A 16,174-nucleotide genomic window follows, 5' to 3' on the forward strand; every position below is an offset into this window, starting at 1 on the left:
GGGTGGATTTAGCTATACCTGATTCAGTTTTTGAAATTCCCTCTGGAACTGCACAGAATTTTGAAGAACTTAGGTGATTTTAGTTTAAGTAGCATATAATCTAATTACTACATCAGACAATGGAACATTTCTTAAAGTGTGTAGAAAATTTGCTGTTCTTGCATAACGTGTATTTGTAAAGTATTTTTAAAGATAGAAACAAAGGTTTTTAAACCTACAACAAAATACCTTTTGAAGTTAAGAATTTTTATATGAAACTAAAATGAATGTGTACCAGAATGTGAATCCCAGAGTTGATATTGCCAACAGTTATTTTTCATTATGACATCATACTTAATGTCAAAGAAAAGACCTTTTGTCAGCATTCCATTCAGAATTTTCCAATAAAATATATCATAATCAATCTTTAAGACTAATGCTATCGATATTTTTTGCTTTCTATGTGACCTTTTTAAGGTCAGAGGCAGGATTATTGGACAGAGGGAGGATCACTTTTACTTTCTGTTAAAATTGATAAACCCCCTGATGAAATTGTCTTTATAAGTAAATTTGTATCATTTAGTGCTTCATATTTTCTCTTAAGTATTTGTTTGTTTCAGCTACATATGGTTTGGTCCATATCTTCTTGTCAAGCTACATATATTGAATGAAGTTTCAAAAGCTCTTCTGAGTGTCTGATAACTTAATCTGTTCTCTTTGTTCATTAAACATTTTTCTTGGAAACATATTTGAACCTGAAACATGAGAGTACTTGGGGAAGCTTTCCTGCCTAAGAGTGCTGTATGGAAACTTTCACAGCTAAATTGGCCATGAAAACAAATATGGAATTTATCTGAAAGCTGTCCATTTAAATCATAAATTATCAATTTTACTGTACTATTTAGTTACCCAGGCTAGTGCTGCACTATCAAAGATGTTTTTATAATATTCCTCAAAAAGATACATAGCCTCTACATTTACAAGAATTGCAGTTTTGGTTTCTTTTGCTGAATTTTTCCAGTGTACTGCCTAGCATACTATTGTGATTAAATCCCTTGGTATGGCAGAAAAAGCACTGCCTGAGAAGTTGAAGAAAAAGATTCTTCACCCAGGTGCCATTTTTGTGTATGACTTCATTTTCTCCATCTGTAGAGATTTGATCTGAATTATGTATGTCTCAGGTTTTGGTGAGGTTTTTTTTGTTTTTTTGAACTGGGAAAAGTTTCTCAGATTTTATGAAGATTAAATAAAATAATAGATATGTATATATGCCTATAATACAGATATTGTTCTGTATCTTTGTATTCAGCATTGGCAGTGACCAATGTGTAATTCAGGCCAAATACATATTTGTAGTTTTTCAGCTACAAATAATGATTGGTAAATATTTCATTGTAAAAAAGCTGAGCTTAAGTGCAAGTGATCTCAATTTAGTCTGGTAACATTGATTAATGCAGTAAGTCTGGAGACAGCTCCTAAAAAATAATTTCAGTGAAAATAGTTCTTTTTAATTAAAAAATGTGAATAGGACTTCATAGAGGTTAGTAAAATTGTAAAGGATGAAAATTAACAAGTTTAAATTGGTCTTGATGCTAACCTACAAAATTTGAACCTTAAACTCAGTTAAATTTGTTATTTCTAGTACTTGGCGTGGTCCTTAAGTTCTCCCAAAATCCTTTGCTTAAGTAGATAGGTACTAACTCAACAGCCTCTTTGGGACTCAGTTGTATTATTTGTCTGCTTTCAGCCTTCCTATTCCTATAGATCTTATCTTGGTCCCTGACCTCCTGAGAGAAAGACATTTCCAGTTTGACCCTGAGATTTTTTTTTTTCCTTTCTGGAGTTTAAACTGTCCTGGATGGTCTTTATTTCTTTAGAACTCCCCAGTATGAACACAATATGAACAAATTGACCAGATTTAATCTTTCTCTGGAACCTGTGTTCTTTACCTGAGTTCCTATCAACATGAGAAGCCTACTTATTTCTTAGAAGTTTAAAACAATCATCCTTTTTGGATTAACCACAAAATTTCCTATTTCCTGTCTGTGCTGCATCTCAACTGTTAACTGATCTCCTGAAATAATGTCATTGATCTCCAGTTTTCTTTCTTATTAAGCCGTTCCTAGTTTAGATTACCCTACCTTACTTTCCCTATTTCCTTTCTGGCTTATGGCTACAGTATTTTATTTGTGCTTAAAACATTCTAAAAATGAAAATTGCATGCTGTTTACTACGGAAGTCAGAGAGGGCAACAAAAGGAAATAGTTGCAGAGGAGGAAGTAGAATAACTATAAAGCAGACACAAAAATTAAATGTAGCAATCAAGGTTATTTAGTAGAGAAGAAAATAGGTTTGAGTGCCTTAGTTATTCCCAAGTATATCGTCTTAAAATATTATAACTGCTATTAATAAAGTCAGTAAATCATTGGTTCTTAATCAGAAGGGTACATAATCAACTTTAAAGTTAAAGAAGACACAGGAGATTCCGATTGTGTTTGAGGTAGAACTTAGGACATAAATATCTTTGTAAATTTCCTTAGTAATCCTCATAAATATTCTTGATTAAAAACCATTGTTCTGATATAGCAAGAAAATTATATTCAGTACGTTCTGCTTAAGGCTGCAGGGATATTTATATAATCAGTGTAATTCTAGTCATTAAGGGAAAAAAAATCTAGTAAAATGGCCAAAAGATAAGCAGAAAATTGATGAAAGAAGAAATATGTTACTGTTAACCTTGTGAAAATACATTAAACCTCACTACTAGACAAGGAAATACATATTTGCCTAACCAGATCACCAAAAATGAAAACTTTGGGCTGTTTGTAGAAACAAGCACTTAAAAGTTCTTCGGTGTTAGGAGTGTGAATTAGTACAAATCTGTAGGGCAGTTTAGCAATATGTATCAAAGTTTTAAATGTTTTTATTATCTGATGAATAATTTTATCCTAGGAATTTATTCTAAAGACATTGGAAAATATCAGATTGCAAAACAACATTTACGTGACCTCCGTGTTTAAGACCAGCATTTTTTAAAAGTCTGAAAGGCTATGTAGTATCACAAAATAATACCAGTAGTTATAGCTGAAAGGTATGACTACTGGTAAAAAAATGTTTTTTAAAATGTCAGTATTTTAGATTATGCAGAAGTTCCTTTGCCTCTGAAACTTTAAATCTCCCTGGGCTTGAAGAGACACAGTGGGGAGTTTGTTACCTTCTGGGCTGACTGAAATTGCTTATTGATTTCAGTCAGCAGTGAGATCTGAAACTCCTGATTTTCTCATTACCCTGACAACCAGGCTGAGCCCCTTTAAAAAACAATGACTAGAATTTTAAACAGGAATCTCATTTCCACCCAGAAAGTCTATAGTCTCCAAAAGAGTGTAGTCAGTTACCTTAACTACTCTGTTGGTTTTATAATTCTTTTTCCTTTTAAGATATTTAAATTTTTTCCTATTTTGCTCTAAAGATACTTTAAGGCTATTGAATTCTTTATACTCAGGGAATTCTTTATACACTTAGGTAATTCTGTGGTAACTTCTTTGAATTTAATGAAATCTGACACTCCATATCTCCCCCTCCCTCCAGCTTTATTGAAGTATAGTAGGCAAAAAAATTTTATATATCTAAAGTGCACAGTGTGATATTGTGAAATATTTACCACAATTAAATTGATTAACACATCCGTCACCTCACATAGTTAGCTTTTGTGTGTGTGGTAAAAATGCTTAAGATCTACTCTCAGCAAATTTCAGGCATGCAATACAGTATTATTGACTGTAGCCACCATGCTGTCCATTATATCCTCCTATTCACATTAAAACTGACAGTTTGTGCTCTTTGACCACATCTTTAAATTTCCCCTATCTGTGTTCTGTCTACTCTTGTAGATATCATTAACTTAGGGTTAAATTCTGGCTATTTGTCAAGTTTTGTTTAGTTCTGGATCGCAACGTCTTAGGTCATTCAAATGACAGTTTTGACTTTCTAATTTTTTTTCCAGTTTTTTGGCTACATTTTAAGTTACTAAAGAGCATTTATATCTTTTATACGGAAGGCTAAAGCTATTTTGATTTTGGGGGGGAAGATAAGAAACTTCAGAATCAACAGAAGAGCTCTTCTAACCTATATTTAACAACTGTTAAGTAGTAGGATACAAGATAAATAAGAATCAATAACTTTTCTGCATACCCTATATGAAGAAAACTAATAGAAAGACTTAAACCAAGAGGTTTTTTTTTTCCATGTGACTATTTAAGACACCTATATACACGGATACTATCTGCTGTTTTCCCCAGAATCATTTACAGTTTTAATTTTAGTCAGCATCTCAGTAGGTTTTTTGTTTTTGGATGAATAGGAAATAGAGAGTGAGGAGGTATCTTAAAAATGATTCTGTAGCTCATTTTAAGTCAAGACATTTTTGAAAAAGTAATGAGCAAGTATTTGTGATATCAATATGAGCGAAGACTATAATGTGGATGTAATAGACCAGTGGACCAGAAACAGACCCTGATATGTGTGAGAATTTGGTGGTATCATAAATCAGTGGAAAAGAAGGAGATTATTCAGTAAATTGTGTTAGAATAATTGGTTAACCATTTGGAAGAAAAAAATGAAGTTAAAATTTCCCCTCATATCTGTAACAAAATTAATTCCAGATGGATTGAAGTTAACTATGAAATAGAAGCCATAAGAAAATTTAAATGTAGGTAAACATTGAATGACCTAGGGGGAGGAGTTTATAAGTATAAAAACAGTGAAAGAAACCACACAGGAAAAGGTGGATCGTTCTTAACACATAACAGCCGAAAACTTCTACAATAAAGGTACCACAAATACAATTAACAGACAGATGGAAAAATTAGAAAACTATTTCCAACAAATGTGACAAAGTGTATACACGTGCACATATCTGCCTCTCTGTTGGGGGTCAGAGAAGAGACAACCTGTGGTTCTTAACCATTTTGGGGGGTAACCCTCTTCCAGAAAAATGTATGTGCTACACATGCACACTAATAGGAACACGCGCACATACACATACCCCAAATTTTCAGTATAATTTTAGGAGACTCACATGTTCGTAACAGTTCTGTGGACCACAAAACAAATGCCTGAGTAGACGTCAACCTCCCTGTTAAAGAAGTGGAAGGTTTTTAAAAATGGTAATTTTGAATATTTATAAAAATATTGGTAATGGGATGTAAATTAGTAAAGCCTCTCTAGAGACTCTCTGGCTTTTAAAATGTCAGAATCTTATTTAAAAATTTTTCTTGGAATTATTTTAAGAAACATCAGAATCTCAGACATATTTTTACACAGCAGTGATCAGTATATACAGAAATGCTTATTGCTTATACAGCAAAAATTGAAGCACTCTGAATGTCAATTTAGTGTAATGGTTATTCTCAGTTATAGTTTAGGCATGTAATAGAGCATCATGGAGCCATTATAAGTTTTTAAAGACTGTTTGGTGGTGTGGGAAAACAATTAAAATGTCCTGTTAAATGAAAAAAGGATATGCTGAAATTTTGTTTTTTTATGTTGTTTCTAAGTGATGGGACTAATGATGGTTTAAAATTTTTTTTCATTTATGTATTCTACCCCTCATTTATTTTTGTAGTGGTATGTATTAGTTACATAGTTAAAATGCTTTTGAAAAAATGTTATTTTATTCTGTTGTGTAATATTTAAAGAGTCTTACTTAAAAATCAATAAAATGACAGTGACTTGACACTCAAAAATATATGCAAGTTTTGTTTTTTTCCAAAACTTTGTTACTAATTCAGGAAGTTTTATCTTAAAACACATGGAATTAAGACATCAAATTAATTTTTGGATACTTTTTCCTTTTCCTACTAGAAGTGGAAGACTTGTTTTCTTCACTTAAACATATCCAACATACTTTGGTAGATTCTCAGAGCCAGGAGGATATTTCACTGCTTTTACAACTTGTACAAAATAAAGATTTCCAGAATGCATTTAAGATACACAACGCTGTCACAGTACACATGAACAAGGCCAGTCCTCCATTTCCTCTTATCTCCAATGCGCAAGATCTTGCACAAGAGGTATGTATTCCGAACATCTCATTGACATATACAAAGTAATTGTTAGTGATAGTAAGGCAGTGCTTTTGGAAAATACTGGTGTGAATATAAGGTTAGGAAAAATTTGCTTACATGTGTTTGATCCTGAGAAAATATATACTTAGTTCAGTCAGAGCTCTGTTTCATGAAAAGAAGAGCATTAGTTTTATGTATACAACTGCATATTTGCATAGTAAGAGAAATATTTATCTAAATTACTAAAGGCAAAATTTTTTTTAATACTTTTAGTATAGTTTTATTTAAGCATTATAAACTGAGATAAATGAATACTGATGAGATTGTTATATTCGATAATCAGGTATCATAAATATGTAACTTCTAAGATTTGTTACTTGTATATATTTTGAAGTTTTTCCTCTATAGATACCACATAGAAGATACAAAATAATTGTTTTAATGTACAGTGAGAGTTTCTCATGTTAACATGCTGATATTTAAGTTCTAGTTTCTGCTGCTTGTTTATATCCAGTGTTTAATGTTTTGCAAACATATTTTAAATTGAAGGTTTTAAAAGGTTGTAAATAAGCCATCTCCTATTTTTTGGGGGGTGGAGGGGGTGGACATTCTGTCCTTATTATAGAATTTTAAGTTATTTTGATGTGATAAAAACTAATAATTCTGGAAGCCCATCAAGTAAATCTATTTCACTGAACCCGGACACAAAACAGAAAATGGGCTGAGGGAAGGGTGGGACTTCCAGAGCTACAGACATGTAAAATAGGTTAGAAGGCACTTTTTGAATTAGCACAGAATGTATTTTCTTCATTTAGATGCCTACAGTGAGTGAGGGTCCTGTGTGCAAGAGTGGCCGAGAGAAGTCTCGTGTTGCTCAGCACAGGAGTGTGCCTTAGGGACCTGTTCCTAGAGAGGAAATTCTGTATCCACTGATTTAAAAGACCTAGTTGAGACCTATTCTTTTTGCTCATTTTTATTATTGAAATTAAATATGCAGAATTTTTAATTAATAAATTTTCCTTGTAGTTTTACTTATAGTTTAAATGGGGTTCCTGAAGTAACTGACTGTACTTTGATCTTATTTATTCACAGAGTAACTTTTATTGTGTAGGGTTGGGAGGAATACATAATAGATAATTGTAATCTTTCTCTTCCCATTTAGGAGGAAGGTTTGTCCAGCTAGCTACTGGGCCTTTGTTTTGTTGAGAACAGCAGGTAGAAAAGAGAATGATATAAGCAAGAGAGATTTAAATTGCTCCAATAGAAGAAAGTGACAAAGACAACAGAAAGGGTGGAAAGAAAGGAAAAAATGAGGCAACATAGCTTTAAAAGGTTTTAGGAGCTGAGAGGCGAAGAGCTAGAAGTGGCTTAAAGAGTGATGCTTTGAGCGAGAAGTGGTTAAAAAGGACTTTAAAAAATCAATTTTAAATATTAGTTTTAGCATAGTTAACATCTATATACATGGTTCACAGTTGTAAAAGTACCATATCAAGGAGATTTCCTGAAAGTTTACTTTCACATCCTTCAGTAATACTTGAGAATTGTGTTGCTTTGGTGGTGGTGGGATAGTAGGTGATTAGTGACATTAGGCTGAGACTGGTCTTAAAATGAATGCAAAATGACAAATCTAGTCAAGGCAACAATGTATGGTTGTGCTGCAAAGTGAATGATTTTCCCTGGAGTTGTGTGTGCACAAGTGTGTGGCAGCCCTGGCTTATACTGCTTAGCATGTGAGGAAAGGATGTACTTGGAACTCATCAAAGAAGAGGGTTAAATCTTATAACAAAATTTTAAAGGTTAAATGGACTCATTGCTTTTATTTTACAACTGGAAAAAGCTTAGCAATCACCTGATGCAGTCCTTCTATTTTTTTTTCTGAATATTGAGGCTGGATGAGGTTTTGTGACTGGGATGAGACTAACTAGGCCTGATTTTTTGCTTTTTAGCATTCATAATTCCAGCTTTTCTTATGTATGGTATTTAAAGGAAGAAGTTACCTCATGTTTCAGTTAGTATATCATTTTTAAATGGAAATTTAATCCGAGTAAGTAAAAACACTCAAGGAATTTGATGAATGTCTTAAAGCATTAGGAAGTGTTCTTTGTTTTTATAGCTTAAAATATCAATTAAACATTAAATATATAATAGATAATACAGCTTTTGAAAACTTCAGGTACTGAGATCCAGATTATATCTTTGACAATCCAGGATATTCGTTAATAAATGTAAAACAAGTTTGTTGGTCATTAAAGTGCTTTTATCAAGAAAAGATTGACAACCTGGGTTTCGTTTAATGAGCTTTTGCTTATCCAGTAAAAATGCAAGCCAAGAGATTAGAAAATGATATTTGATTATTTGATATTTAGATATTGAGGTATATACATGTATAAATATATATGACAAAAAGTTGCATCTAAAAGAATTCTCACAAATTAACAAGAAAAAGACTACTCAAGTGTTCTTAAATGGGCAAAGAATTTGAACAGACACTTCACAAAAAGAGGAAACCCAAATGGCCAATAAGTGTGAAAAGGTGTTCAGCATCATTAGCTAATGAAGAAATGCAAATTAAAACAAAGTGAGATACTATTGCATAGACACTAGAATGACTAAAACAATTTTTTGGAAGACTGGCAATATCAAATCTTAGTGAATTTATGGAGGAACTGAAACTCATATATATTACTAGTGGAGTATAAATTGATACTGCCACTTCAAAAATGTTTGGCAATGTCTACTAAAGCTAAAGTACCTATATCTATGACCCAGCATTTCTGTGTCTGGGTATGTACCTGAGAGAAATGAAACATATCCACACAAAGGCTTAAACATGAACTTTCATAGAAGCCAGATCATCTTTAGAAACTGGAAAGAACCCGGATGCCCATCAACCAGTGAAAATTGAGTTAAACTATCACTGTGGAAGATAAATGAGTAAACAATTACGGTCTAAGGAGAAGTACTGCAATAGCAGTATGAAAAAGTTACCAAGAGCATAATGAGATGTGCCTAATTCAGTAGGGGTGGGGGAGAGGCAGATGTGGCAGGGGAGGAGATTTGGGAAGAAAGAAGAAACAGAAAATTTAATATGCTAAGTCTTGAGGGACAACTGGGAAAAATTTACTTGAAAGCCCAAGAAAGGAAAAGGCCTTTTCTATTGGCAAAGGGTACAAAGATAGTAGTGACTGAGAAAGCCTGGCGTTCTTGAACAATGAGTAAGGGGTAGGATATGATTTTCAAGATAGAGTCCAGATCCTAAATGCCAGATAAGCCATATTAATAAGTTTAAATTTTCTTTGATGGATCCACATTGGTAAACATTTTAAAATAATTAACTCACATGAATAGATGAAAGGAGAAAACCATATGATCAACTTGACGCAGAAAAGACTTCTGAAAAAAAATTAATACCTTTTCCTTGATAATGAAAATTCTTAGAAAACCAGGTGCATTTTGTTAACTTGATAAAGAATAATTTCAGAAATGAATAGGGAACATCTTACCTAATGATGAAACACCCAACATGTTGGTTTTTAAGCCTGGAATAATATGAAGAATCTACAGACTCTCACTACTAGTATTCAACATTTTTTCTGGAGGTACTAGCTAGTGCGATAAAACAGGAAAAAGTAATGAAATGTAATGTTATAGAGGAATAAGGAAAATGTAAATAGATTGAATTAGTTACTTTGAAAAACAAAAACCTTGATTCATTTGGTATTCAATATGATGCCTATTAAAGTATAGATAAAATGTGTATATACACAAACTGATATCCTATTTAAATATGCAGGTAAAAGATACTGGGAGAAATAATGAATTATTAGCAAGGCTATCTGGGTGGTGGATAAGTAATTTTCTTGTTTAGATGTTAATGTATTTCTCAAATTTAATACACAGAAGTCACTAAAGGAAAGTTTAAAGCAAGAAATTTCTAAGTGATTGCAGAGCTAGTGAAGAATTTTAAATAAGAGTTTATATAAACAGGCTTCCAACTTAAAGTATTATTCTTATAACATTGTGGGAGATTGAATGAGATCAAGAATGGAGTCCAGCTTAGAGTATGGAGGCTATTGTAATTGTCCAGATGTAAGATTTGGAATAGCAGTTGAATATGAAGGGAAGAAATATTTATCTTATTTTATTTTTGTTATTTTTTATATTTTATTTTATTTTTTAATTAATTTGGCTGCATTGGGTCTTTCTTGTTCTGTGTGGGTTTTCTCTAGTGTGGTGAGTGGGGGCTACTCTTTGTTGCAATGCTCGGGCTTCTCAGTGTTGTGGCTTTTCTTGTTGTGGAGCATGGGCTCTAGGCTCAGGCTTCAGTAGTTGCAGTATGTGGACTCAGTAGCTGTTGCATGCGGGCCATAGAGCGCGTGGACTTCAGTAATTGCAGTGCATGGGCTCAGTAGTTGTGGCACACGGGCTCTAGGGTGCACGGGCTTCAGTAGTTGTGGCTTGCAGGCTCAGTAGTTGTGGTGAATGGGCTTAGTTGCTTCATGGCACGTGAAATCTTCCTGGACCAGGGATTGAACCTGTGTCCCCTGCATTGGCAGGCAGGTTCTTAACCACTGTGCCACCAGGGGAGTCCCAAATGAAGAAGTATGTATGTATGTATGTATTTTTAAATATATTATTTATTTATTTATTGGCTGCGTTGGGTCTTCGTTGCTGCACTTGAGCTTTCTCTGGTTGTGGCGAGTCGGGGCTACTCTTCATTGCGATGGCCTCTCTTCTTGTGGAGCACAGGCTCTAGGCCCGTGGGCTTCAGTAGTTGTGGCACATGGGCTCAGTAGTTGTGGCTCATGGACTCTAGAGTGCAGGCTCAGTAGTTGTGGCACATGGGCTTAGTTGCTTTGTGGCATTTGGGATCTACTGTGCCCAGGGATCGAACCTGTGTCCCCTGCGTTGACAGGCGGATTCTTAACCACTGCTCCACCTAGAAAGTCCCTGAAGAAGTATTTAAATAGAAAATTAATAGGACAGATTGTCCCCATGTGGAGAATAAAGGTAAAGGAGGTATCAAGGATGACTTCCTGCCTGCTCTTCCTTGTACTGAATTCATCAAACATTGAGTGCTGTTTGCCAGGCATTCTGCCAATAGCCAGATACAAAGCTGAATACGGTACAGTTCCATCTTCAACTAGCTCAGTCTGCTGGGGATACAGTCACATCAACAATTTTAAATCAAATGCATTCAGACTTATGAGTACGTTATCTAGGCAAATTGAATAAGGCAGTTTAGGTAGAGGGGACAGCTAGCATAATCGCAGTCATCGTGAGCAGACAGCATAGCATATGTAGAGAACAACAGGCAGTAATGGCTGGACCAGAAAAGGTTAAGGCATGAGGAATGCCAGGAGATAGGGCTGGAAAAGAGGCAGGAATCAGATATACTAAGGATAATGCTTATAAGGAGCTTGGACTTGATCCTGTAACAGAGAGCTAACAAGAACTAGAATGGTTATATTTCTATTTTAAAGGTGAAAAGGATATTTAAAGATAGAAAAACAAAATATTTTAATAATTAGTATATATTGTTATATTGTTATAAAACAGTGTAAGTAGCATGATCTCATCCTGGTAAAAGTAAGAAGTAAAAGATATACACAAAGATTTTCTCATAGTTTTGAGGATATGGGTATATTATTTTTGATAATCAACTTTATTGAGATACAATTTACATATACTTAAAATGGGTATGCTTCATTGTATAGTTCAGTATATTTTGGCACATGTGTTCACCTGTGTAATCTACCACCACAGTCAAGTTTTGGAAACATCCATGACTCAATAAAGCTCCCTCAATTTCCTTTGTAGACGATAACCACCTCCCACTCCTCAGGCCCTAGGCAGCCTGTTTTTTTTGTTTTTACAGATTTGCTTTTTCTGGACATTACATATAAATGGAATAAGATAATATGTAGTCTTTTATATCAGATTTGTTTTGTTCAGTATAATGTTTTTCAAATTCATACATGCGTTGCATATATCAGTAGTTTGAACTTGTTGAGTAGTATTCCATCATATGCATGTCCTACAATTTGTTTAACCATTCCCCTATTGATGGATATTTGGGTTTTAGCAGATGTGTATTAGTATCTTGTTTTAGTTTGCATTTCTGTATGTTGAGCATTTTTTCATAAGCTGTTTCCCTATTTTATAAAATATTTTGTCAGATCTTTTTCCCGTTTTAAATATCATTGTTAATTTTATTGAGTTGTGAGTGTTCTTAATGTATTCTAGTTATAAGCCTTCTATCAGATAGATATATATCTCTCGATGAATATTTTGGTAAAAACAAGTATAAAAATATAGGAGGGTATATACCAAATGATCATCCCTAGGTTTGAGGATTATGGTGAGTTTTATTTCCTTCTCTTGGATTATCTATTTTCTGATTTTTCACATTTAACATATACCATTTCTATAATTTAAAAAAATTAGTTTAAAATGCTCTGAAGGAAAATAAAGTATTTCAGTTAGATAACAGTACAAGATCAGGAGAGAACTTTTTTTTTACAATAAGAGATTAGAGCATTTTTATAGTCCAGTGGAAAGGAACCCAGTATGATGTAAGAATAGCCTTTTAATTCCTTAGACCTTTGTAGAAGTAGCTGATGTTGTATGTTGACACTGAAATAGGCAACAATTGGATTAATAGGGAAAGGAAATAAACACTTAGCAGGTGCTGATATTTCTTTAAAAGGGGGTACCTCAGAGATGTTTAGGAACTGATTTAAAAGTAAAAATAGGAGGGAATTCCTCTGCAGTCCAGTGGTTAGGACTTAGTGCTTTCACTGCCATGGCCCCTGGTTCAATTCCCCGTCAGGGAATTAAGATCCTGCAAGCTGGTAGGCGTGGCCCCAAAAATAAATAAATAAAAAGGTAAAAATAGGAAAAAATGTCTACACACAAAATTATTGAGTTGACGATACATTTTGTTCACCTTGGGTAAGTTTCTAATCCAAAATTTTCTTTCTCCCTCAGAATCACTTTTTTAGGGACTATAAATTTCATTTTAAAATTAACCAAGATGTGATATATTTAAAAAAGAAAAACACCCTATTTTAAAAATCAGCATTTACTTATTCACAGTTTTGGATTACTGCACTTGACCATTAGTAAGACTTTAATCGAATTCTTGAAGAAGATAATAATTGCTGTGACCCCCTGTTTATACATATAGAACTCTACATTTAGAAACATGTTTTTCTAGGTACCAAAACCAGATGACAGGCTAATTATGATGCTGTCATTGCTATGATCTACTTGTGGTCAAATTAGTTAATCCCCAGATTATCATATCTTAGGTTTGATAGGGGAATTACTTAAAAAATTATTTAAAATAAGCATAAGATGTATTAGAGAATTACTGGATTCCTGTTTTAATCATGAGTTACTTTTATTAAAAAATTATACTGTATATTAATTTACTTCTGTATGTTTTCATTAATGATGATAATTTTGGTTTTGTTAATCTGCATTGTTGCAAAGTGCTCAGTGGTACTCGAGTTAGGAAATAGAAAAAGGATGAAAATCAGAGGTATTGATAATGAGAACATATATGGTATAATCTTTGAGGAAAAATAGTCCACAGAGCAAATTTGTACCTTTAAATATTTATGGTAGAAGAAAAGATTGAAAATAATTCAACTGAACATACAGCTCAAGTGATTAGAAGCTGACAAGGGAAATAAACTAAAGCAGAAAAAAGAAATTAAATTATTTAAATGGAAAGAACAATACATTTAACATTAAAAGCTGGTTTTTTGAAAAGTACAAGAAAATAGAGAAACCTTTGACAAGTTAGATGAAAAAAATACTGATAACGTTAGGAAGCATAAATGCAAACACTAGAGAGTAAAAAATTATAATTACAGCTTTATGTCAACATGAAAGTTCTGTGAAGTGGTTGGTTTTTGTAGAAGATATAAATTGTCAAAAGTGACTTAAGAAAAGATAGCCCAAAAAAGTAGTAACTATAGATAAAATTGAAAGTTAGAAATCCACCCCTAGAAAAACTACCAGGCCGAGATAATTTTATAAGCTCTATCAAAACATTAAGGAACATAAAATTCTCATGTTAAATAAACTTTTCACACATAAGTATTGACTATTTCCCAACTCATTGTACTAGGATAATATAACCTAGATGCTAAAAAGAGTAGTTCTGTAAACCAGTGTATAATATGACTATTCTCACTAAGTAGAGGCCAATCCCAGTTTATGAAAACTAATATAGAAATCTTAAAATATGAATAACACATTTAGAAATATTTATTTATTTATTTATTTATTTATGGCTGCATTGGGTCTTTGTTGCTGCCCTTGCTGCGCTCGGGCTTCCTCTAGTTGCTGCTAGCAGGTGCTACTCCTCCTTGCGGTGCTTGGGCTTCTCATTGTGGTGGCTTCTCTTGTTGTGGAGCTCAGACTCCAGGTGTTCGGGCTTCAGTAGTTGTGGCACACGGGCTCTAGAGTACAGGCTCAGTAGTTGTGGCACACGGGCTTAGTTGCTCTGCGGCATGTGGGATCTTCCCAGACCAGGGATCGAATCCAGGGATGGAACCCATGTCCCCAGCATTGGCAGGTGGATTCTTAACCACTGAACCACCAGGGAAGTCCTAGAAATATATTAAAGTAATAATTTACTTATGTGCTAGGTACTGTGCTAAGCAGTTTGTGTGGATTATTCCTATCTTTTAAGAACCTTATGTGGTAGGTTCCATTCTACAGGTGAGGAAACAAAAGCTAAAAAAATTCTTCATAATCAAGGGGAAATTATCCTAGCAGTGCAAGAATTGCTTGACTTGGGGAAACTTTTTAATGTAATTCACTCTATTATGGTGGTTGTTTCACTACTCTCATATAAATTTATCTTGTTAGTCTGTAACTTTATTTTTTTAATAAATTTATTTACTTATTTTATTGGCTGTGTTGGGTCTTTTGGTTTGCAGTGCACAGGCTTTCTTTTCAGTTGCAGTGAGTGGGGGCTCCTCTTCGTTGTGGTGTGTGGACTCCTCATTGCCGTGGCTTCTCTTGTTGTGGAGCATGGGCTCTAGGCGCATGGGCTTCAGTAGTTGCAGCACGTGCAGCTCAATAGTTGTGGCTCATGGGCTCTAAAGCGCGGGCTCAGTAGTTGTGGCACACGGGCTTAGTTGCTCCGCAGCATGTGGGATCTTCCTGGAGCAGGGATCGAATCCGTGTCCCCTACATTGGCAGGCGGATTCTCAAACACTGCGCCACCAAGGAAGGCCTTGTAACTCTTTAAAATGTAGTTACATAAACATATGATTAAAAAACTATAAAACAGCAACATAACTGTTAGAACAGTTCTTCCCTTATATCATCATTATTAGTCTGTTTTATAGTATATTTGCAGAAATTTACAAGAAGAAAATACCTCATTCATAGGCATAAATAAAAATGCTATTGTTAATCATGATAACAAGATTAGAAACTCTGAAAAAAATACGTTTTTAAAATTATAATTCTCTTTAGTGCTTTTCTTTTTTACAAGTAGTTTTTACAATTTTAAATCGTACTTTTTCTAAAAAAAAAAATCTTTATAAATGCTGGTGATATTTTCTGTAACCTAGGAAGAATAATCTTTGTTTCTTAGGTACAAACTGTTCTGAAGCCAATCCACCAGAAGGAAGGACAAGAATTAACTGCTTTGCTGAATGCTCCACATATTCAGGTAGAAAATGGACAGAGCATTATATATGTGGCTTTTCCAGCATTCAAATTCACTTTGAGTGAGTCTCTTGGGCTAAAAGAGACCTCAAATGTTATGAGCCTGTTTTGATTACAACTCCCACCACAAAATAATTATTGTTGGATTATATATTTTTGTACTTAAAATTAACCATATTATTTTTGAAACAACTTCTTATTCTGTACACATTCCTCCCTTTTTTGGTTGTATCTTTTCATAAATTTTAATTATCTATGATGTTGGACCCTTAAGATGCTTTTGTTTTTATGAAGTTTAATAAGCATTTTAGACTTTCATAACTCATCCCAGAGTATTCCCTGTTATACCTAACACATCTTTAGTTATTGTTAGCTATAAAAGATACAGGGTTGCATCTGTACTTCAGTTGGAAAGTTTGGAAACAGATCTGAAT

General features: G+C 33.8%; 1 protein-coding gene across 7 annotated transcripts in view; it reads left to right on the forward strand.

Annotated features, from left to right (window-relative positions):
* The window catches only part of PALS1 (protein associated with LIN7 1, MAGUK p55 family member), a 96,229-nt gene that overhangs the window by 40,543 nt on the left and 39,512 nt on the right, over positions 1 to 16,174 (forward strand). For all 7 annotated transcript variants that reach the window (XM_057731386.1, XM_057731391.1, XM_057731388.1 and 4 more), the window contains 2 exons: positions 5,842 to 6,050; positions 15,667 to 15,744. In XM_057731386.1, coding sequence (XP_057587369.1) covers positions 5,842 to 6,050; positions 15,667 to 15,744 — 287 coding nt within the window. The remainder of the gene's footprint in view (positions 1 to 5,841; positions 6,051 to 15,666; positions 15,745 to 16,174) is intronic.

Source organism: Hippopotamus amphibius, chromosome 4 (assembly GCF_030028045.1).
Source record: "Hippopotamus amphibius kiboko isolate mHipAmp2 chromosome 4, mHipAmp2.hap2, whole genome shotgun sequence".
NCBI classification, from domain to species: domain Eukaryota; kingdom Metazoa; phylum Chordata; class Mammalia; order Artiodactyla; family Hippopotamidae; genus Hippopotamus; species Hippopotamus amphibius.